General features: G+C 55.2%; 2 protein-coding genes across 7 annotated transcripts in view; both read right to left on the reverse strand.

Moving 5' to 3' along the window:
• HHATL (hedgehog acyltransferase like) overlaps positions 1-9,286 on the reverse strand; it is a 464,648-nt gene extending 455,362 nt beyond the window's left edge. The window contains exons 1-10 of one of the 2 annotated variants that reach the window (XM_050780396.1): positions 9,016-9,286; positions 7,164-7,282; positions 6,481-6,548; positions 5,763-5,876; positions 5,439-5,633; positions 4,874-5,083; positions 4,242-4,413; positions 3,746-3,890; positions 3,587-3,622; positions 294-549 (exon numbers count right to left, since the gene is read on the reverse strand). In XM_050780396.1, the coding sequence (XP_050636353.1) occupies positions 294-549; positions 3,587-3,622; positions 3,746-3,890; positions 4,242-4,413; positions 4,874-5,083; positions 5,439-5,633; positions 5,763-5,876; positions 6,481-6,548; positions 7,164-7,269 (1,302 nt within the window). In that variant the 5' untranslated portion in view covers positions 7,270-7,282; positions 9,016-9,286. The remainder of the gene's footprint in view (positions 1-293; positions 550-3,586; positions 3,623-3,745; positions 3,891-4,241; positions 4,414-4,873; positions 5,084-5,438; positions 5,634-5,762; positions 5,877-6,480; positions 6,549-7,163; positions 7,283-9,015) is intronic. The other variant, XM_050780397.1, reaches the window with a different exon arrangement.
• A 6,156-nt stretch (positions 9,287-15,442) lies between these two features.
• CCDC13 (coiled-coil domain containing 13) overlaps positions 15,443-21,469 on the reverse strand; it is a 205,386-nt gene continuing 199,359 nt past the window's right edge. For all 5 annotated transcript variants that reach the window (XM_050780380.1, XM_050780379.1, XM_050780381.1 and 2 more), the window contains 3 exons: positions 20,323-20,477; positions 16,731-16,845; positions 15,443-16,190 (listed from right to left, as the gene is read on the reverse strand). In XM_050780380.1, the coding sequence (XP_050636337.1) occupies positions 16,031-16,190; positions 16,731-16,845; positions 20,323-20,477 (430 nt within the window). In that variant the 3' untranslated portion in view covers positions 15,443-16,030. The remainder of the gene's footprint in view (positions 16,191-16,730; positions 16,846-20,322; positions 20,478-21,469) is intronic.

Below are 21,469 nucleotides of genomic sequence, written 5' to 3' on the forward strand. Positions count from 1 at the left end.
GGACATGGTGGGTCAGCATCCTTACCCACATGGCCAGTCAGGTCTTAGGGCTATGTCTGAGTCTTGGGGAGCCCCAGGTCAGCTCTCCCTCCTTGTTAAACATGGGGAAACAGTTCCAGAGAGAGGGCAAGGCCTGACCAACATGGCAAGGCCCAGGTGCTCCATTTCCCATAGAAGGGAGGGATGGGCAGATTCCCACAGAGTGAGCCATTGCCCTGACAACCAGGAGGGTGGTGGTGAGAAAGTTCTGGTTTGGGGGCCAGGTGGTTGGACAACTCCAGAAAGCAGAAGTGCCCCCCTGCCCTCCATAACCCAGACAGTCCCAGCCCCAGGTCTTCCCTGCTCACCTCAATTCGTGCTAGGGGCCCCCACTCTGCCAGTTTTTGCACCCAAAGCTCAAAGTTGAGGCCAAAGCAGTTAAGGAATGACCACAGGTAGACAATGTCACAAGGCCCAAGCCACAGAGTGGTGATGGCAAATGTGGCCACTGTGGCCGCCAGCTCTGGGATCACAGCGGAATGCTCCCCACCAATGTGATCATACACATATCTGCAGGAAAAATGGGAGAAGGGCCACTGGGAGTATGGGAAAGGGCAGGGATGAGATGGGAGAGGACACACAACAGGCGACCTCCTCAACACTGTCACCCTGGGTGCATTCAACATTCCTGACCTCAGGTAGTGGTTCCTCCTCCAACCAACTTCAAATTGTGGCAGGCTCAGCCTGGGACATTATAGCTTCTCTAGCTCTGTTCATTTACTCCCCAAATGATCTCATCCAGACCCAAGATTCCAAGTCGTGTCTCTATGCCGATGACCCCTAAATCTGTGTCTTTAGGCCAGTCTCTCCTGATTTGTATATCCAATTGCTACTAGCCATGTCACTTGATTGACAGATTCCCCTATCCCTGCTCAAACCCTGCTCCGTCCTTATCTCAGTGAATGGCACCACCATCCATTCAGTTGCTCAGGGTATAAGCCTTGCTGCCTTCTTGGATTCTCAATTTGCCTCATCACCAACATCCAAGCAAGCCAGCAAATTCTGTTGACTCCTCTCAGTCCTGACCACTGCTCACCTCCTCTACAACCACCACCCTAGTCAAGATGATCCCTCTTTTCACATAAATTATTGCAAGAGCCTCTTAAGTGGTCTTCTCGTTTCTGCTTTTGCCCCCACAGTTCATTCTACATACAGCAGCCAGAAGTATCTTTTGAGAGTGTAGCTCAGGTCACATCACTTCCATGATTAACCCCTCTGAATAGCTCCCCATTACAACTGGAATAAACTCAGTCTCTTTACTCTGGCTAGAAGATCCCAAGTGGTTTGGTTTCTGTTCCCTCCCTGATCTCATCAGTCACCATGCTCCCCCTGCTCACTATGCTGGCCTCATTGGCCTTTCTGACCTTCACACCCACACAGTTGGTTTGTGTCTCAAGGCCTTTGCCCTTGTTGTACCCTCTACCTGGTATTCTCTGCTCCACATATCCTTATCACTCAAATCTCAATTCAAATATCATCTCCTCAGAGAAGCCCACCTAGACCCCAACTAAAGAAGCCTCTACCGTGTTGCCAACTTCTATCCCATTGCACATTTTATTTTCTTCATAACACTTACACTCTCCAAAATTATCTTAGTTATGTCTGTTTACCTGTTTATGGTCTGTTTCACCCCACTAGACTGTAAGCTCCATGAGGTCAGGGTCTTTGCCATGTTCACTGCTGTATCCCCAGTGCCTAGAACAGGCCTGGCATGCAGCAGGTGCTCAGTAAATATTTGTTAAATAAATTCAGTGGAAGACCCATGAATAACCAGCCTTTCCATTCCTCGACCTCCTCATTTCCAATGGCTTTTTTCTCCACTCCACCTCAGCCACCCACACCCATGGCCATGCCCCAACTTTGTTACCACTTGAAAGTTCACTCCTTTCTAATTCCCACTCTTTGCCCAGCCCCTCTTGACCTCCTGGCCCCCCAGCTTCCGTTCTTCAATCCCATTGATCTTGTGACTCTCCCATCTTCACCACCGTCCTTAGCAGGCTTATATCCAATGAGTCACCACTATAAATAATCTAAAAACCCTTATTCCTGACTTCTTCCTTCTCACCCATCTGTGAGAGCCCAATCCCCTACTTTCTCCTCAGCTACATCCAGGCAGCTAAGCCCCATGGGGGAAATCTCACATCTTCACATGCTGGAGTTCATAAGCCCGCCACCTCCAATACAACCTGGGTGCTTAGTGCCAAGGTTTCTCTGGTTAGCTGCTTCTCCCATGCTCTGCAAGGGCCACTGTGTCCTTATCTCCCCACAAGTATGAGTGGAGAGATAGTATGAGTGGGGGAATCCAGGCTGGGTTGCGGGGGTAGGCATATATGTTGCCTCCCTCCATGTCCCCAGTCCTGGCTTTCTCAGCTGATGGCCGTGCCTCCTGCTTCCTGGAGAAGGCTGAAGCCTTCAGGTGGAATCCCTTACGTGTCTACACTAACCTGCCTTCATCTGCATCTACACTGGCTTCTCTTCCTCCTCCTCCCACTGAAGCCAGGCCTCTGCCTGGAACTAGACACCATCACCTCCTTCCTCCTCAGGGACCTCATTCCTGAGGTGATTAAATCAATCACCCCTATATCCTGCATCACCAGCTTCTCTGTTGAATAATTCTTCTTAGCATGTCCCATTCTCTCCTATCTTTAACACATCCTTCGTCTCCCTCAGCCACCCCTGTCTTCCCCCTGCAGTCCCAGGCTTTTCCAGGAGTCATTACACACTCCTCTACTCCTCATTTGACTTTCCCTCCTTACCTGCCCCTGCCTTGCCAGTGAAAGGCTGAAAACCTCCATGTCACCAGCACTAATCTTTGGTCTCCAGCTTCTTTGAGGCTCAGTGGCATCTGACCCAGCTGCCCCCACCATGCCTGGATGGTCTTCCCTTGGCTTTCAGAGTGGCCCATGACCTTGATTCTTCTCCTGCCCCTCCAACCACTCTTTCCAGTCCTTTCTGCTGGTTCTTCCTTTTCCTTCCAAGCAGAGCTCTTGCAGGCCAAATCTCAGCCATCCCCATCTCTCCTCTTCTCACGCCACTCCCTCTCCTGAGGACTTACCCACTCCCAAAGCCTAAAAACCACCTGCCTATACTCAGAACGCTCTGAGTTCCATCAGTCCTCCAGACCCTCAGAACCCCAGACCCTCAGACCCAACCACCTCCCTGAACCTCCACAGGGATATCTCCTAGATTGCAACTAGACATTTCTTAAACTGAAGCCCTCTCTGGAAACTACCCTCCATCTTCCCAGGCTGCACATAGGAATTTCAGCGTCATCTCCCTCTCCTTCCCGACACCCACACTTCATGGCCACATCCTATCCAGGCTGCTGTCTGTGTGACCCTCCTCCCACCACCTCTCTGCACTTCTGGGGCCCTCACTCAAGTCCTAACTTCTATATCTTTCACCTAGGCCTCTGCCAAGACCTCCTCACTGCCCTCTGCTTCCCCTGACCCGGGGTGATCTTTTAAAATGTGGACCCATCTTGGCACTGCCCTGCTCAGACACCTGGCAGGATGGCTGTGACCACCCCCACCCCACCCCTACTCACTTGCAAAGCCAGTCATTGATGCCACGGTCAAAGTGCCTGTAAAAGAAAAGCAGAGAGCCATGTGCCCATCAGGTGCAGCGCTCCCCGGGCATGAGGGAAGAGGCTAGGGGAAGATGTGGTTTGAGGGGGTGAACCTCCCCCCACCGGCCCGGCACTCACGTTTCTGCGAAGACGTAGAGCGCGGTGATGCACTTGGGAGGCTGAGGTGGGTCCAGGTGGTCGAGGCACGCCACAGTGTTGACAACGCCAAAGAGGACGGCCGCCTTCACCCAGTCATACACCAGGTTTGAATAGGCTAGGCCAGCTGGGGACAGGGCACCATCACTGCCTGGGGTTCATCGCCTGGGGCCTGCCCCCATGGAGACCCTGTCCCACCATTTCCTTGCAGAGACACCAGGCTCTGCCTGCCCCACGGAGAACCCCCATATTGTGGAAATCAGCCATGCCTGGTGGGCTCTGTGGGATGCTGCTCTGGCCCTACAGGATGAAGCTAATGCCAAGACCCATGCATTAGAAAGAATAAGCCCCTGCTCCCATGCCCTTAGGTGCTGTGCCCTGCGGGCCTCAGCTTCCCCGACTGTGGCACCGTGGGGGTGCAGAGGGTCTGTTTTCCTGGGGTGGCAGCCCTGCCCCCATCTCTCTTCTGAGGACCCACCGAGGGCACTGTCTGGGAGGCGGTTGGCGAACTTGAGGTCACTGGGGATGGTGAGGATGTAGAAGAAGTGAAAGAAGATATCGACGGCCATGATGGCCACCACGCTCAGGCCTGCCTGGGCTCGGATGTGCCACAGCTCACCCTCGCGTCTCACTGGCTCCACCTGGCTCACCTGAGGGGATGCGAAGGGTCTGAGGGAAGAGGCAAGCCCTGCCCAGGGAGCCCTGTCTGAGGGGGGTTCACCAACTACTTGGGGCAGGAGGAGACATGGCTTTATCCAGGAGTCCTGCCTAAGGGTGGAGACACAGGTCACCCTGGAGTCTGAGGAGGATTCACAGCCAGCCACAGGAGACCCAGTTCTGTCCTGGGAGCCCCATTTGTGAGGGAGGAGAACATTCATGGCCTGGGAGTCCTGTCTGAGAAAAGAGATATCTCCACCCTGGGGTCCCTGCTGGAGGGGAAAGGTGGCCCCATCCTGGGGTCTGAGGAGGAAGGGGAGACATGGCTTCATCCTGGAATCATGCCTGAGGATGGGGATACAGCCTGCTTTGGGAATTCTATCTGAGATGGAAACCCCAATCTGAAAAGGGAGATTCAGCCCTGTTCTAGAAGCCCACAGGGTGTCCCCTCACCTGGGCATGGAAGCGATCAAAGGTCATGATGGGCCCGAAGAAGAAGAAGGGCAGATAGAAGTTGTACTTGAGCAGGTCAGCTAGGGAGTAGTGGCGGTCAGGGTGGGCGCAGCTCTCCAGTGCAAAGCTGGTGCAGCGCAGCACTGTGAAGCTGCTGCCCCCATGAAACAGCACCTCTTGAAGATCAAAAGTGCCTGTTACAAATCCGCTCTGGAGGGGGAAAGAACAGGCCACCAGCTCACTAGGGTGCCTCCTGTCTCTGGAAAACCTACTCCCCACTCCCTAGCTTCCTATAGGGGCCCAGCCTGGTCCTGTCCCTTCCTCTTTTCCAGAGCAGTTAACTTTGGCCACTGCTCTGTCCCAGCAACGCGAGGAGCAGGGGATGAGCTGGCAGTTCCTCCTGTGATGCAGGTGGTGACCGTGTGGCCAGGGCATACCCAAAAGCTTGAAGACAGGTGGAAATGTGAAGGGAATACTTGGGGATACTTGGGGTGCAAGGACTTTGGATGAAGTGAGAGGTTTGGGATCTTATCCCTACACCCTCTACCCTTGCACCAGTTCACACCTGCCAAGAGATTAGGGGGTCCATCTTGAAGGAGGCCAGGCTGGCCAAGCCAAGGCCAAGACAGAGCCAGGGCTGGCCCAAGAGTGAGGCCACATAGAGCCCCACACAGTGACCAAGCAGCAGCAGGAGGTACCAAGGGCCCATCGTGCCCATCACAGCCAGGGCCCCGTACGCAGCATACATCCAGGAGCGGAGCTGCGGACAGGGAGAAGGCTTCAGTTTTGCCATACAAATGGGGGTGTGACCCCAGAAGGGGGTTCCCACAACCCTTGTGGTAAAAGAGGAGCTGGCAGGGGGAAGCTGGGTGGCCCAGGTCCAGCTCACCTGTGGGGCAACCATTGTGCAGAGTTTAGCAAACAGCACATGTCCGGAGAGGGCGAAGATGATGACGTTGCGAAAGGAGGTGAACCACATCACCCACTCGAAGTCAGCCACATCCTGGGGCAGTCCGGAGCAAGAAGAGGTGGGGCAGGTGAGGGTGGGAGAGGGGGCAGGACGAGCTGGAACCTAGACTGGTCAGAGCCCCAGCACCTTCCCAGCCTTCATGTTCTTCTTTTATTATTATCATTTTTAAATTTAATAATTATTATTTTTTACCACTAGCCAAACCCAATGTGTCCTCTTTACACAAACACAAGTGCCTGCAGGTCTCCACACTCCTCTCTGAAGGAAGTACTCAGGCAGGAGGGTAGAGAGGAGTGAAGGGCACCATAGGGGCTGCTGGGTCCCTCAAAGCTCGCCCTGTCCTCCGCACGTTGCCTGCCATTCCCCCTTTACTGCTTTGTTTCTGGGAAGGGAGGTGCTGGAGGCTCCGCTGAAGCACACTCCGCTAATGTGACCCATTTCCCAAGTGAGCAGGGCCCGGGCAAACTTGATGTCCCGGAAGGATACAGGAGGAGCCAGTGGAGAAGCTGAAGGCACTGAAGCTCAAGCCAGAGGCTCCCGAGCTGTGAGAAGCTCTCTGTTACTTGACAACATCTGGAACAGCGGAGAGGGGAGAAGGGTTCGGGATGGGAGGGACCCTCGGGTGTGGGGGACCTACCATCTTCCGGCCAATGTACTCCCAGCCAGGTCGCACAGACTCCCGGAAGGCCTTCCTGTGGGCCCCATCTGAGAACAGAGTGTGGCCTCAGGGAGAGGGGCCTTCACATCCCCTGCCCCTCCTTCCCCCGTGGACAAGGCTGCCCCCATCCTGCGGAGCGAGGGCGTCAGGAGCGGGGCGCAGGTCTGGGTCTTGCTGTGTATCTGGGTCCAGGCCTCTGACTGTGTGTGTGGGGGGTGGGGTGGGGTGTATATGTCTGTGTGTTTGTGTGTCTGTGTGTGTATGTGTGTGTTTGTGTGTGTCTGAGTCCAGGTCTGTGTGTGTGTGTGTGTGTGTGTGTGTGTGTCGGGGTGTGTGTGTGTGTCTGGGTCTAGGTCTGTGTGTGTGCACCTGGGTTCGGGCCTGTGTGTGTGCGGTGTGTGTGTGTGTCTATGTGTGTGACTCTGTGTCCATTTCTCTGTCAGTTTCTCTGCATCTCTGTGTTCCTGTGACTGAACCTGGCTCCACCAGCCTCCAGTGCCTATCTGAGATGGGAGCCCCAGGCTGAAAAGGGAGATCCAGCCTTGTTCTAGAAGGAATACCCTGGGTCTGGAGCCTGTAAGTTTCTGGCTTTGCTGGTTGGAACCCTGAAGCACCCAGGGGAAGAAGGGTCCTGTCCACTTGCCCGGAGGCACAGCCATTACCTTGTGAAGCCTCAAGGAGGCCCCGGCCAGCATAGGCCAGGGCCCCACTCAGCACCAGAGAGTAGAGGCCCAGCTCAGCCGTCGGCAATGCTGTCTTGATGCCCATAGCCTGGACAGGGCTGGGGAGACAGGTTGGGTGAGGGAATTACAGTCTCCAGCCCAGCTTAGCCCCACCTCATGGTCCTGCCACCCCAGTGAGGACCCCACTCTGAAGAGAGATTGTCCCACCAGCCCCTTGGGGACCTTGTACCATCACTCTGCCCACCCCTGTGTCCCCCACTGCTCACAGGCCACCGAACACCAGTGCCCCATCCCAGCTGCTGCTCTTGTCCCCACCCATCCATCAAGGCTCTTGCTGTCAGAGCCCTCACTCGCAGCCTGCCTCCCTCACCTTCATTTACATCTTCATACCTTCCAGACACACCGGCCCCACCCTCTGCTAAAACCGCTCCTGCCAAGGCCCCCATGACCTTCGTTCGGAGAAACCCCACCTTTATCACTACAGTCAGGTTTCTGCCTGCAGGGTCCCCACCCTGATCAACAAGTCTCCCTCAGCTCCTCACAAAGCCCCAGCCTCTCTAAGACCCTTTCTCTGACTCCCACTCCCCTCCCTGAGATCCCATGACCAACCCAGGTGCTGCCCCTAGAGCCAAGCCTCCATCCCTCGCATTAAGCCTCCAGCCTATCACTGACCTCCATTCCCCCAACAAGTCCCCAAGCTCCAGCCTGCCACACCCCAGTCCCTGCCTGTGTCTGTAACCACACTGCCCCACTCTCTCAGTGCTCTGTGTATTCAGGCCCTGGGCACCGGCTGGAGGCTGTGCTATTTGAGGAGGTGCCCTGGAGTAGCGGATGTGGGGCCAGGCGGGGCCAGGCGGGGCCAGGGAGGGCACTGGCTGCTGTCCAAGGTACTGACCAGAATCAGGCCCTGGTTGAGTCTCACCACTCCCTCCAGCAGGGGCCTAGCTTGTACCCTGGAGAACTGCTGGGCTGTCCTGCAGCTCAGTTAGCACCTTTGCCCTTCCTACCCTGCTTCAGCCTGGCCCAGGGGCTTCCCAAGGACCCCATGGGTACAGACATAGGGCCCAAATTAAAGGGAGGAACATGTCCAGGCACCCCTTGGGCTGATAGGGCAAAGAGGTGGCTGATGTGGCCCTTTCGCCCACCCTTGATCCTCCCCCAAATCTTCATCCCCAGCCCTGCAGCCATCTCCCCTGCCAACCCCCACCCCCGCCCGCAATCTCCTCGTACAGATGGAGGGGTCATGGGCCAGATAGGGGCAGAGACCTCTCAAGGTCACACAGCAGACCTGGGACAGACTTCTGCTTGCCTCCCCTCAGGATCGGGTTTCTCAGTGACACCTTCTGGAATCTGGGGTAAGAGAAGACCACCACTGCCTCTCCCCACAGCAGAGGCTGCCAGCCTGATGGCTGTGCTGCCGGCCTGAGGGTGGAGGCACCTCCTCATCAGCTGGGTGGGGGTGGAGAGGCCCTGGGGATCAGGTTAATGGAGCAGGAGCTTGAAACCGGAGCACAGTGAAGAGCCCGCAAAATAGCTTTGTCAGCTGCCTCCCACTCGCCACTTTCCAATTTTAGCTCCCCATGGCCGGTGCGGGGTGTCCCCAGAGAGGCCTCTGCAAGGAGCTGGCCCCCAGCCTGAGGCCTCTCCTGATAGACCCCCGGACCAGGGCTGGCCTGTGGACACAGGGCATCCCTTTTCCCCTGGTCCTGCCTGCCCCAGATGCCCCTGGGGTAAAGCCCCTTTTGTGGCCCGTGACTTGGGATGAGGGCCTGGGGTGTGCCCCACAAGTCTCAAGAGCCCCAGAGTAGCTGCATCCCCAGCTGGCACTGACCTTGAGGAGGCCGCAAGGGACCCTGGCACACTGCCCACCTCAGGCTCTGGGGTCCTGCGTCCAACTGTCCGTCCGTCCGACCGGCTGAGCTCTGGGGCTACGGTGGGGTGTGTCCAGCCCTGGGGTCCCCACCCCCTCGAGGTTATGAGCAGTGAGTGGTGACAGCGGGAGGAGGAGGGGGAGGAGGAGGTGGCCTTCCTGGAGCGGAGCTGAGCAGAGTGGAGCAGAGCCGAGTGCTGCAGAGCTGCTGGCCACAGGGAGCCGCAGGGAGGATCCTTGAAGGGGGGCGGGTGCTGGGAGGGAGGGTGTCCAGTAGCATAGGCTCAGACAGGGACACCTGGGCCTCTCTTCAGCCTGCCTCCCCTGGCTCCTAGAGAGCCTGTGCCTCTCTCTCACTGCTACCCAGGACTTCCCTCTTCCAGGAAGTTTCCTGGTGGCCCCATCAGCCTCTCCAGGCTTGTAAGCCCTACCCCCACCACAGCCACACACATTCACAACATGCACACACTTTCACACTTGGACTCCAGGGACTCCAGCTCCTACCTTTACATATAACCTCCTAAGGGCTATCCCAGAGCAGACTCATCTCACCCCCTGACCTGGTCCTTTTCATTATGCCATGAGTCCTGGTTGGTCATGCATCAGTGCATCAGGGAGGGCTGACATGCCTGATGGGACTGGAACTAGCATGGGACATGTGGCTGAGAGGGGTCCCCATAAGCCAGCTCTGTCCCATAGGGAGGGTCCCGACTGGAGGGGTGCTAGCAGGGTCACTTGGCAAGGCTTGTGGGTACTTGGAATGGCTGGTATCCTCTCGATGGCAGAGTAGAGGCAGACAGGAAGACAGGTGTATTCCTTTTTTTTTTTTTTTTTTTTTTTTTTTTTTTGAGACGGAGTCTTGCTCAGTCGCCCAGGCTGGAGTGCGGTGGCCCGATCTCGGCTCACTGCAAGCTCCGCCTCCTGGGTTCTCGCCATTCTCCTGCCTCAGCCTCCCAAGTAGCTGGGACTACAGGCGCCCGCCACCACACCCGGCTGGTTTTTTGTATTTTTAGTAGAGACGGGTTTTCACCATGTTAGCCAGGATGGTCTCGATCTCCTGACCTTGAGATCCGCCCGTCTCGGACTCCCAAAGTGCTGGGATTACAGGCGTGAGCCACCGCGCCCGGCCGACAGGTATATTCCTAACCAACTAGGGGTCCTGGTAGGACAGGGCCCTCATTCTGGAAGGGAGCATCCAAGGTCTCAGCCCTGGATACCTGAGGGAAGGGGTATCCTGAAGGTGCCCCTGAGATTAAGAATCTCTGACAGTGCCCCCCTCAGATGAGGCCAAGTCTGTGCTATTTATGGAGGCCTGTTTACGTGTGTGCTTGTGGGGAGGCTCTAGGGGGTAGAAGGAGTTTTGTGACTGTGATCAGTCACAGGACAGCTCCTGGAGCCCCTACTGATCCTGTGACCCCAGCTTCAGGCTCAGCTGAGGAGGCAGGAGGGAGGTGCTGCTCCCCACCCACTAGGGCCCAGGAAGGGGAGAGATTGCACTTAGGCAGTGAGCTGCCTCCTGAGCATGCAGACACGCTGGCCTGGAGGACAGAAAGGAGACCCCCAACATACACACTCCACACAGGATGCAGAGGCCCGTGTCTGTGGTCCCGGACCCTGAGAAGCATGAATGGTGACTAGTGCACAGTGTGGGTGCTGGGTTAGGGCTGTGGTGGGTAATGGGCACTAGAGAGGCCAGCATCAGGGAGGAAAGGATACCTGAGCCAGACTTCAGGGTTAAGGAGGGCTTCCTTGGGGGGCGGGGCGTCAATGGTTGTTAGGAGTAAGTTAATCATAGTAGCCGGGATGTACATGGATTAACCTTTTAATTTCACCACAGCCCATAGGGAAGATGTTGCCATTGTCCGCAGTTGGGAGAAGAAGAACCTGGCACATGAGGAAGCCAAGTAATTGGACCAGCCCTGTAAGCTCCTGGCACTGACTGCCCTGCAGGGGCGACAACCCCGTGCACCCACAGTGGGGCCCTCACGAGGCTCAAAGAAAATGGCTCAAGGGACCAGACACGGTGGTTTGACCCCAGAGTTAAGAACACAGGTTCAGCCAATTTACTTGAGCCTGAGCTGGTGTACCCCACTTCTTAGGGTCTCAGATCCTCAGTTGTAAAATGGGCATACCGCTGGCCCTGGCCCTCACCAGGGTGGCAGGGGGCATCCGGTGACTCACTCCATGACAAGGGCCTTGCTCATAAACAGAGGCTATTAGAGAGCCACAGACACCCTGACCCCCAGAGGCCCAGAGAGGCTGGATTCACACTCAGCAGTGAGGCCTTCCCCGGGTGACCCACAACCAGCAGGGTCTGCAGGGAGTGTGGTGTGTGGAAATGGCAAGAGGGGTGGAGGGCTAGGGAAGTCCCATGGATCTGTGACTGGACAGCCTGAGGCCAGTTCCACTGTGTCTGAGGCGGGTGGCGGGGGAGGGCACCTGGCGAGGCCAGTGCACTCGACAGACAGGAAACTGACTGAGCTAAGACCAGCAGTTGGTCCTGGGGCCGTCCCAAATGCCACAAGGGCCACTGGGAAAGATATGGTGGGGAGTGGGAACAATTCTCTCAAATCTGAGTCCCATTTCAATTTTTATTTTTTTATTTTTTATTTTTTATTTTTTTTTTTTTTTGAGACGGAGTCTTGCTCTGTCACCCAGGCTGGAGTGCAGTGGCCGGATCTCAGCTCACTGCAAGCTCCGCCTCCCGGGTTTACGCCATTCTCCTGCCTCAGCCTCCCGAGTAGCTGGGACTACAGGCGCCCGCCACCTCGCCCGGCTAGTTTTTTTGTATTTTTTTAGTAGAGACGGGGTTTCACCGTGTTAGCCGGGATCGTCTCTCGATCTCCTGGCCTCGTGATCCGCCCGTCTCGGCCTCCCAAAGTGCTGGGATTACAGGCTTGAGCCACCGCGCCCGGCCCCATTTCAATTTTTAAACTTTCTTTGGTTGTTTGTTGCTCAAAGTAAAAATGCGAGGAAAGTATCCTGTGTGTTTGCATGTATATATGCAACTGTGTTTTCTATTAGTTGTGTGTAGAGTCTGTGTGTACGTTTTGTGTTGTAGGTTGTTCATGGCATGTGTTTGCTGTGTATGTGTATCCTGTGTATTGCTTGTGTGTGCACATGTATCGTACATATGTGTGTATATGTGTGTTGTGTGTGTGCAAGGCTCAGGGATATAAGAGAGACAGTGTATGTAAAGGCACACCTGTGGGGAGAAGGTGGGTAGGCAGACTTCTTTGTGCTTAGGGCTGGCTGTGGGCTGGCTGGGGGTGGGGAGGAGAAGCTTCTTCTGGCCCCTGGATGTGGGGGTCCAGAGGAGCACACCCACTGGAGGTCACCTTGCCCTGGGCTCCTGGGAGCAGGGGAGGGGCCCAGTGACAGTGTAGTGTGTTTAAGCCTGTGCCAGGCTGCAACCCTGCCCAGCTCAGCTGTGGTGCCCCAGAGGCCCCCATGGGGACAGTGGCCAAACTACATCCACAGCTCAGCCAGGCCTCACCTATCAGTGCTGGAACCTGAGCACCAAGACCCGCAGCACCTGCCTGGTGTGTGGCAGGGAAAGCCCTCACGTGAGGCAACTCCACCGCTTAACTCTTTACTTGCCCCTGCCCCTCAACCCGCCAGGGCACCTGCACTCTCCCCTCCAGCTGCCTCCTCGTGGCTCTGGCCAGGGCCCTTAGTGTCTTATCCAGCACACCTGTTGCCCACCTGCCTGAGGGATAGGGAGGTCATCCTCAGGGTGCCTGGGACAGACAGTGCTACCTAGGAGTGGCACTGGTACTCACCTGGACAGACCAGCTGCCTGGCTCTGTACCTGGCCCACCTGGGTTAGGTTTCTCAGGGTCCCTATCTTTGACCCCTTTGACAACTTCCTTCCCTTGAAAATCCTTCTCCCAGGCTCTCCCCACCTTCCCTTTGCCCCTCCTTGCTCCTTTGCCTTAGGGAGATGTGAAGGACACAGGACTCCCTGACAGCCCCCTCTCCACCCAGATCTGATCAAGGAGGCTGGGAACTTGGGAACTGCCACAGGGATGGGGTGGGGATGGTGGGGGAAGCCCTGCGGTGCTGCAGCCCAGTCTTGCATCCTTCCCCACCCAGCTCCATCATGGCTTTTCCCACGCCTCTGATTGGACTGGAAACTCCCTGAAAGGAGGAAGAAAGTCAGATTCACCTCCAGGTCCCTCCCGGGCCTGGAGAGGCTGGCATGCTGTTGGCACTCACTGCCTGCCTGATGGCAGACTGGCTGGATGGAATGGTGACCTGTGACCAGTCTGTCTCTCTCCTCAGCTGACCTGAGAGTTCCTGGAGGCCAGGGACTGTGTGTGCCTCACCTCGGCACCTCTGTGCCTGGGGTAGAGGAACTGCTCAACAAGTTCTGGTTGAATGAATAGAGGGAACACTAAGAGTGAATAATTATTGAGCACTTACTGTGTGCGAGCAGCTGCTGTAACCATTGGACACTTTTTATCTCAATGAACCCTGCAGAGGGTTCCAATGAGGGAATGGAGCAGACCTGATCATCAAGCTGGGCGTGGGGAGGTGCCTGGTGGCAGGTGCCAGAAGACATGACAGGGACTCCTGCACATGGCACCGCAGCAATGCTGTCAAGGTTGCCTGTGGAATCTGAAAACTGAAACACTCGTCTTTATACCCAGAGTTGGCCAAAGCAAGACACTAGCAAATCAGTTAACCCAAAAATGTGCAAACAAGATATCCCATGCCTGCCTGTCTGCAGTTTTTCTCTCCTCTCTCATATAACTCTTGTTGAAATCAATCTATAGATACAGGTTCCTCGTACAAAAATAAACAGAGAGCTAATAATTAGCGAAAAGTCTTTGGGTTATTCTTTGACATATATATTAGTAGCAGCCCCCTAATAGAGGATTCTATTATTGTCTGCATTTTATAGATGAGAATGTGGAGGATCAGAGAGGTTAAATAACTTGCCCAAGGCCACACAGCTGGTAAGTGGGGAGAGAAGTATGCCCCAGGCAGCCCCACCTGTCCAGACTCCATGACCTGATGCTCCTTCCTGTCTCAGGCCTAGCCGAGAAAGGGCAGCAGAGCCACCCTGAAGTGGCTGGAGTGTGGGTCACGCCATCTCTGCACTTCCCTGAGGTGACCTTGAGGAAGGACGGCTGGTCCTATGCCTGCTTTTCACTCCCTGGAACTGTGCTGAGGCCAGAGCCTGTGCCCCACATACTCAGATCACCCTCTGGAGCTCCTCAGTACCTGCAGGAGAAGGTGCTGACTCGTTTGTGTTCAGACTGCATCTGGCCCGCCCCTCGCTGTCACACACTGTCCCCTCCCAGCACAGACCCTCTCTCTCCTGGCTCTCTGCCTGGCCATTTTCCTTCACAAGGAACCAGAGAAAAACTCTTCCTTCCCAGAGACCCTTAGGACCCCATCAGAATCACCAGTTCATCCTGGTGGCCTTTGCTCTAACTTGCTGTGGGATCTCTAGATCCGTGTGACCCCATGCAGGGTCAGGGGCTCCCTGAGGAGTAGGGGCCAGCTAGGGTCCCTCCATAGCCCCATCCCCAAGGAAGGGACTGAGAAGACAGGGTCCCAGGAGCCCCAGTGGCTTTTCCTGGGGAAGGGGGTGTTTTCACAGTATGTGCACCTGCATTTGTGCGTCACTGCACAAGCAACACACAAGTGGCTATGTCTTCACATGTGGGAATGTGTGACCACATTCACATGTGTGTGCTCATCTGCACCTGTGTGTCCATGAGTGTGCACACATGGAGGTGCCTGTGTGCACGAACAGCTGCATGCTCCTGAATTGAGGTATTTGTGTGTATCTGCATCTTTGTGTGGGGCTGTGGGTGCACGTGTGGCCAAGGTGTCTGGGGTTGGGGTGCATGGCTATGAGTGACCTTCCTTGGGACCACTCCTTCCTGTAGCTATAATTGCATAGTTACAGCTGAGAAAGGGCAACACTGTGACAGTCATGTAGAGGTCTGCGGATCTTAGGGTCCCTCTGCAGCAGCCCTCCCGGTTCACCATGGCGAGGGAGGTGCACCGTACCTTCGACTGGAGCCACTACCTCAAAACCCTTCTGCCCGAAGCTCCAGCCGAGCCCTACTTCGGCCCTCTGCCACCAGCATCCATCAGCTGCAGTCTTGGTGAGCAAACGAAAGTGCCTCTTGGAGTGGCTGCCTAGGGGTGGGGTTGTCCAGTGGTGAGTAGGTGCGCCTACCCTGGGTGATCTCTGAATGGCAAGACCCTGGTTTTGGGGTCAGGTAGACTGCAGTTAAATATTAGCTCAGCTTCTTTCTGTGAACCTCAGTTTCTTCATCCGTCAAATAGGACAACAATCCCCTGGGTTATTAGAGGACTGAATGGGGTCAGGGTGCCACAGTAGATGCTCACTCACTGGGAGCTGCAGTGATTATGAAAACACTTATTATTATTACAAGTCCAAGGGTCCGCACCTGAGGAAGTGTCCTGAGGAACGGGCTGACAAACTGGCTGAGAGCAGAGTGCCCCAAGTCTGTGTCAGGTGTGGACGGGCTATAGATGGAGCTGGGATGGGGGTGAGGGGATAGGGTGAGGCTGAGTGGCATGGGGGATGTGCCCAGTTAGGGTAACGAAGGGCTCTCCTGTGTGTGAAGCCATGGGGACATCCAGGGGTAGTACCTAGGACGAGGGCAATGAGCACCTGCCCGAGGGACTGCCCATTCACAGCCGGCTTGCCGCCCCAGACCTCTCGCCTCTGCCAGTGGGCCACTGGGACTCCCCGCTGCTGTAACCCAGCCAGCTCAGGGTCTCCTGCAGTGTCCCACTAGGGCTTCTCTTCTGCCTTCCTGGCCTGAGACATTGGTTTTGGTCATCCTTAAGGAGCCTCTTCTGGTAGAAGTGGTTGAGCTGGCTGCCCTGGGCTGGCTTCCCGGAGCAGATGGAGTTCTCAGACAGAGTCTTTTCCTCTCAAGACCTGAGGCTGCCCACCCGGCCAGGCCGACACTGGGCTGTCATCCTATTGCTTATCTGTCTTCTGCTGCCGCAGGGCCTGCAGGAAGACGCTTTTCACCTGGCCCAGGATCTCATGGTACATCCGGAAGTCTTCCTCCTTTCCCCGCAGGGCACTGCCCAGGGCAGCCTTTAGCATTTCATTCTCCTCCACCTGGACGGCCAGCCTGGACCACAGGAGACAGCACTCAGTGTGGCTGGAGCTGCATGCAGGTGTGTGTGAGTGACAGAGGGCCCTGGGTGGCTGCCAACATGGCTGCTCTTCAGGTTCAGGCTTCCCTCTGACCCATCCCCTCCTCTCACTGACTCTTGGGGGTACTGTGGATTCCTCTATATGGGCCTGGCTCCCTGCAGTGTAAGTTACCTCAAGGCCCCTTACAAATTGAGTTCTAATTTGTAGAGGTTCCCGTCTTTCCCTTCCCATGGCTGCATGGGATCTTAACAGGTTTAACTTAGTGAGAAACTGGGTTCAGTGATCCATGCTTGATAAAATTTATATTGGACTATGGGTCATTGGAGTTTGGGCTGGGCCCTCTGTCCTCTGAAGGCCAGTCCCTGAATTGCAGGCCTAGAACCCATGACCAAGCAGGACCAGCTTCTGGCCAAATGAGTCAAAAGTGCAAGGGGAGGGACACAGTCCCCCCGCCCATGGAGGCACCTCCACCCAGACAACCCTACCCTTTCAGGAAGGTGGGGCAGGGGAGCACCTGGTTGTCAGCTCTTCCATTTGGGATTCCACAGGCACATCGGAGAGCTGGGCAAAGGGTGGGTCCTTCTTCTCACTCCCGGTTGGGTTTTGCCTGGTGTTAGAGGTGGGCAGACCTGTGGGGCAGTAGCAACCACTTTCTGTGAGGAGGCCACAGCCCTGTGCTAGCACCCTGCTTCTCCTCCCCGCATTGCCCACTGCCTGCTCTTCCACATGGTGAAACGCTACACCGCCTTTGGGGTGCAGGACAACTCTGAGCTCTGCCTCCCTCCGAAGCCCTCCCTGATGCCTCCTCTGCATGCCTCTGCCCCTGGCTTTGGCCTCTGCTACAGCCCTGACTCTGCCCGCTCTGTATCAAGGTGGTTCCTCACCACCCTGTCTCCATCTCTATACTTTACAAGTTTCTGGTAATTTGTTTTCTTTTTTTCTTTTCGGGTCTTTTTTTCTTTTTCTTTTTTTTTTTTTTTTTCTGAGACAGAGTCTTGCTCTGTTGCCAGGCTGGAGTGCAGTAGCAAAATTTCGGTTCACAGCAATCTGCGCCTCCCAGCTTCAAGTGATTCTCATGTCTCAGCCTCCCGAGTAGCTGGGACAACAGGTGCCTGCCACCTGCCCAGCTAATTATTGTATTTTTTGCAGAGACAGGGTTTTGTCATGTTGGCCAGCCTGTCTCAAACTCTTGGCCTCAAGTGATCCGTCCACCTTGGCCTCCCAAAGTGCCAGGATTACAGGCGTAAACCACCATGCCCAGCCTGGTAATTTGTTTTCAAAAAGAGAAGGCAGTTGAGCCTGAGGTCTGGCCTGCAGGCTGAGCCCGAGTCTAGGTTGTCACTGTACCTGATGCCTTCATACCAGTGGTCCCCATCCAGGCCATCAGCTTCATACTAGGAAGCAGGGGATCCAGGGCACTGGAGTTGAGGGGTACAGAATGCTCACAAAAAGGAGACAAAGCGGCTGGGGGAGGCGGGTAGTCCCAGCACTCTGGGAGGCCAAGTGGGGGCAGATTGCCTGAGATCAGGAATTTGAGACCAGTCTGGCCAACATGGTGAAACCCTGTCTCTACTACAAACACCAAAAAGTTAGCCGGGCATGGTGGCATGCACCTCAAGACTAGTCTTGTGTAAACCTGTCTCGTTGCTGGGGAGGCGGCAGAGTGGCTCTGCCTTCTACAGGGGCTAGACTGAATATTTTTCAGGGCCTTTCCTGGCTCCAGGGGACACCGCTAAGCTGTCCTTGGCTTATTCCGACCATTGAGCACCTCCACATCCCCAACTAGGGCTGCCCTGGATAGGAAACTGCTTGTTCAGCCTGATGGGATTTTCTAAGCCCTGTGACACAGGGAATCAAAAACAGAGCCTCGGCCAGGTGCGGTGGCTCACGCCTGTAATCCCAGCACTTTGGGAGGTCGAGGGGGGCGGATTATTTGAGGTCAGGAGTTCAAGACCAGCCTGGCCAACATGGTGAAACACCATCACTACTAAAAATACCTAAATGAGCAGGGTGTGGTGGCGAACCCCTGTAATCCTAGCTACTTAGGAGGCTGAGGCAGGGGAATTGTTTGAACCAGGGAGGTGGAGGTTGCAGTGATCTGAGATCGCGCCACTGCATTCCAGCCTGAGGGACAGAGCAAGACTCTGTCTCAAAAAAAAAAAAAAAAAAGAGAGACAAAGCTCAACTGGTGGCGAACTTGGGCAAAATCAAAATCACAGCATCAGAAAACCTTGGTGCTGAAAAGGCCCTCAGAGGTGGTGTGACCACAGTAAATCAGTTGGCATCAGCAGACCTGGCTTTCGCCCTCTGCTGAGAGGCCTCGGGCAAACAATCACCCTCTCTGAGCTGGTTTCCTTAGCTGAAAAAAAGGGATAATCGTTTCTGCCTCTAGAGCCTTGGCAGCCTCAGTGAATTCTATTTGGCCCTCAAGGCCCTGTGTGATCGGACCACTCCAGCCTCCCTGTCTCCGGCTCTTCCTCCAAACCCCCAGCTAAGTTTCCATGCACCAACACTTGTTCTTCCCTCAGGGATCTGCAAGTCACATCCCCTCCCCGTTCCTCCATCTCTGCTCAGATGTCTAGCTCCCCGCAACTGGAGTGAGACTGCCACGGGGGACTGAATTGTAAATCCAGCCTCCTCGTTTTACAGATGGGCCAGGGGGAGGCAGGGAGGTGGCGCTCTGCTCACCAGAGGGGCAGGATTTTGCTCATGTTACAGGCCAGTAGGCAGCAGAGGCCACCTGGACACTCTCCCTCAGGCAGCTGCCCTCACTGTCCAGCACAGAACAAAGTGACTTGCCTGCTGTGGCTTAGCTCTCCCTGGTTGGAAGTCCTGCTGCCCTGCAGGAGGTAAGCCCCAGCCTGGAGAAGCCACACTCCTAGGGAACATATTCCTTACAGTCTAGGAGGGTCAGCAAGGCTAAGCCCCAGGGACTCTTCCTTCTCAGCCTGGATTCGCAGAAGCTCCTGGCCCCGCTGGTGGAGGAAGAGAAAGCAGGTGGCCTCAACCCACTATTTGTGCCCTACTTCTGGCATACCCTTCGGAAACATTCTGACCTCATCTGGGCTGAGCACTGAGACCAAGGGTCTGACCATCCTTGGCTGGGGAGGGGTTGGGGGGCTACTGGGATGTTGAGAGAGGGTGCAGTGGGGGCAGCAGCACCTCCACTCCAGAGCCTGGAGGGTGCTGGGATGGGTGGGATGGGAGGTCCAAGGGAGGCAGGCCCAGCCCCTCCGCACTGGAGACCCTTCCTCCCTGGGAGTCAGCCGTCCCAGAAGTGGCTTCTGGCTCTGGCATCCTCCAGCTTGCCCCAGCCCCACAAGATGCTGTTGCTGCTGGTCTGAACACTGCACCTTGAGAACCACTGTGTTAGAGTGATAGACCTTTCAGTTAAGGACAGCATTTCCCAGCTTCCCTCTGCACCTGGCTATGCCCAACTGTCTGGGATCTGGCTGGTGGGATGAGAGCAGAAGTGACACATGCAACCGTAAAAGGTAAGGAGAAGTTTGTCTCCTTCCCTTCTCCCCTTCCTGCTGCTGATGGGAAAGCTCAGGCAGTCATTGTAGACCAGGAGATGGAAGCTGCATGTTGAGAACAGTGGAGCCACAAAATAGAGGGAGCTTGGGTCCCCAAACCTCTGGAGAGGCTACTTCCTGCTTATATCAACTTGACCGCTGCAGGAGGCAGAAAGGGACTCCTCCCCTGCTTCAGCCACTGTGGCTTGGGCTGCCCCAGTAGACCAGCTGTGCCTCACGATCACTTTTAATGAATTCAGCTCAGGATAGAGGGCTGAGGGCTGGGGGTGGGGGTCCAGAGGAGGTGGTGGCTGGGGGCATTCAGCACTGCCACCTCATGCTGAGGGCTTACCGGTGGGAAGGCCAGGGCCACATGAGGCAGTGGAGCTCTGGGGCTCCTGCTTCTGAACAGGAGGCCCAGGGAAAAGGACACCCCGCAGCAGGGGCAGGCAGAGCTCCACCCTGATGGAGGCTCTGCCTCCCACACGCTCACACACTCGCTGACAGGCTAAACAGTGCAGCTGCCTGGCTCCTCTGTTAGCAGCAACACTGCCCCATCCGCTGCACTGAGACTCCTGCCCTGGCCCCTACCAGCTTTCGTCCTGGGGGCTGCTCTCTGGGAGGCCGATGCCTTCCCTGGCTCCAGGCGTATCTTCTCCAGATGTTGCTCCAGCACCACGGTGCGGTGTCGCTCCTCCTGCAGCTTCCTCTCTGACTCCAGGAGCTTGCTGTTGCTCTCCTCCACCCTGGTGATTAGAGAGGAGGGGATGCCACATGACCTGGTAGGCAGAGGCAGCCGCCACCCCACTTGCTCAGGCCCTTAGAGAGATGGGCACATCTTACATTGGTGGTGATGGGACCTCTTCATTTTCATTGCAGTAACACAGGAACATGCATTTAAACACCATACGGTTCTCTCCAAGGTTAAAATTTAAAAATTATCAGCCCACTCCCAGCCCCATCATTCCCAATTCCTGCTCTCCAAAAGCAATCACTTATAAAACTTCTAGCTGTTTCTTTTAACATTTACTGCCATATTTCTACAGACGCTTATGTTGCTATTTTTTAAAGGTTTAAATATAATCTTTTGACTTCCTGTCATGGAAAATGAGAATTTAGTTTTATTTTAGTACTCTCCCCCTACCAAACAGAATCACCTCTACACATTTTTGGATGAATTGATATTAGGTGGTGTATCAGTTTTCTATCACAGCTATAAGAAATTACCATACATTTAGCAGCTTAAAACAACACAAATTTATTATCTCACAGTTATGTAAGTCCGAAGTCTGGCAAGCTCACTGGGTTTCTCTGCTTCTGGTTTCACAAGCCAAAATCAAGGGGTTGGCTGACCTGGGCTCTTATCTGGAGGTTCCGGGGAAAATCCACTTTCAGGCCCATTCAGAGTGCTGAGGGAATCCAGTTCCAGGTAGTTGAAGGACTGAGGTCCCTGTTCCCTGCAGGCTGTTGGTCAATTTCAGCTTCTAGGAGCTACCTTGCCCCCTCCATCTTTAAAGCCAGCTAGATACCCTTATCACGCTTTGAATCTCTACCCTCTCTGACTTCCTCCACAGCATCTCTCTGAATAATCCCAGATGGAGATATTTCTCTGCTTTTAAGGGCTCAAAAGATTAGATTGAGCCCACCAGATAATCCAGGATAATCTTCCCATTTTAGGGTCCATAACAATAATCATATCTGCAAAATCTCTTTTTCATGTAACATAAAGCACTCACAG

The sequence above is a fragment of the Macaca thibetana genome, chromosome 2, assembly GCF_024542745.1.
Source record: "Macaca thibetana thibetana isolate TM-01 chromosome 2, ASM2454274v1, whole genome shotgun sequence".
In the NCBI taxonomy this organism is placed as follows: Eukaryota; Metazoa; Chordata; class Mammalia; order Primates; family Cercopithecidae; genus Macaca; species Macaca thibetana.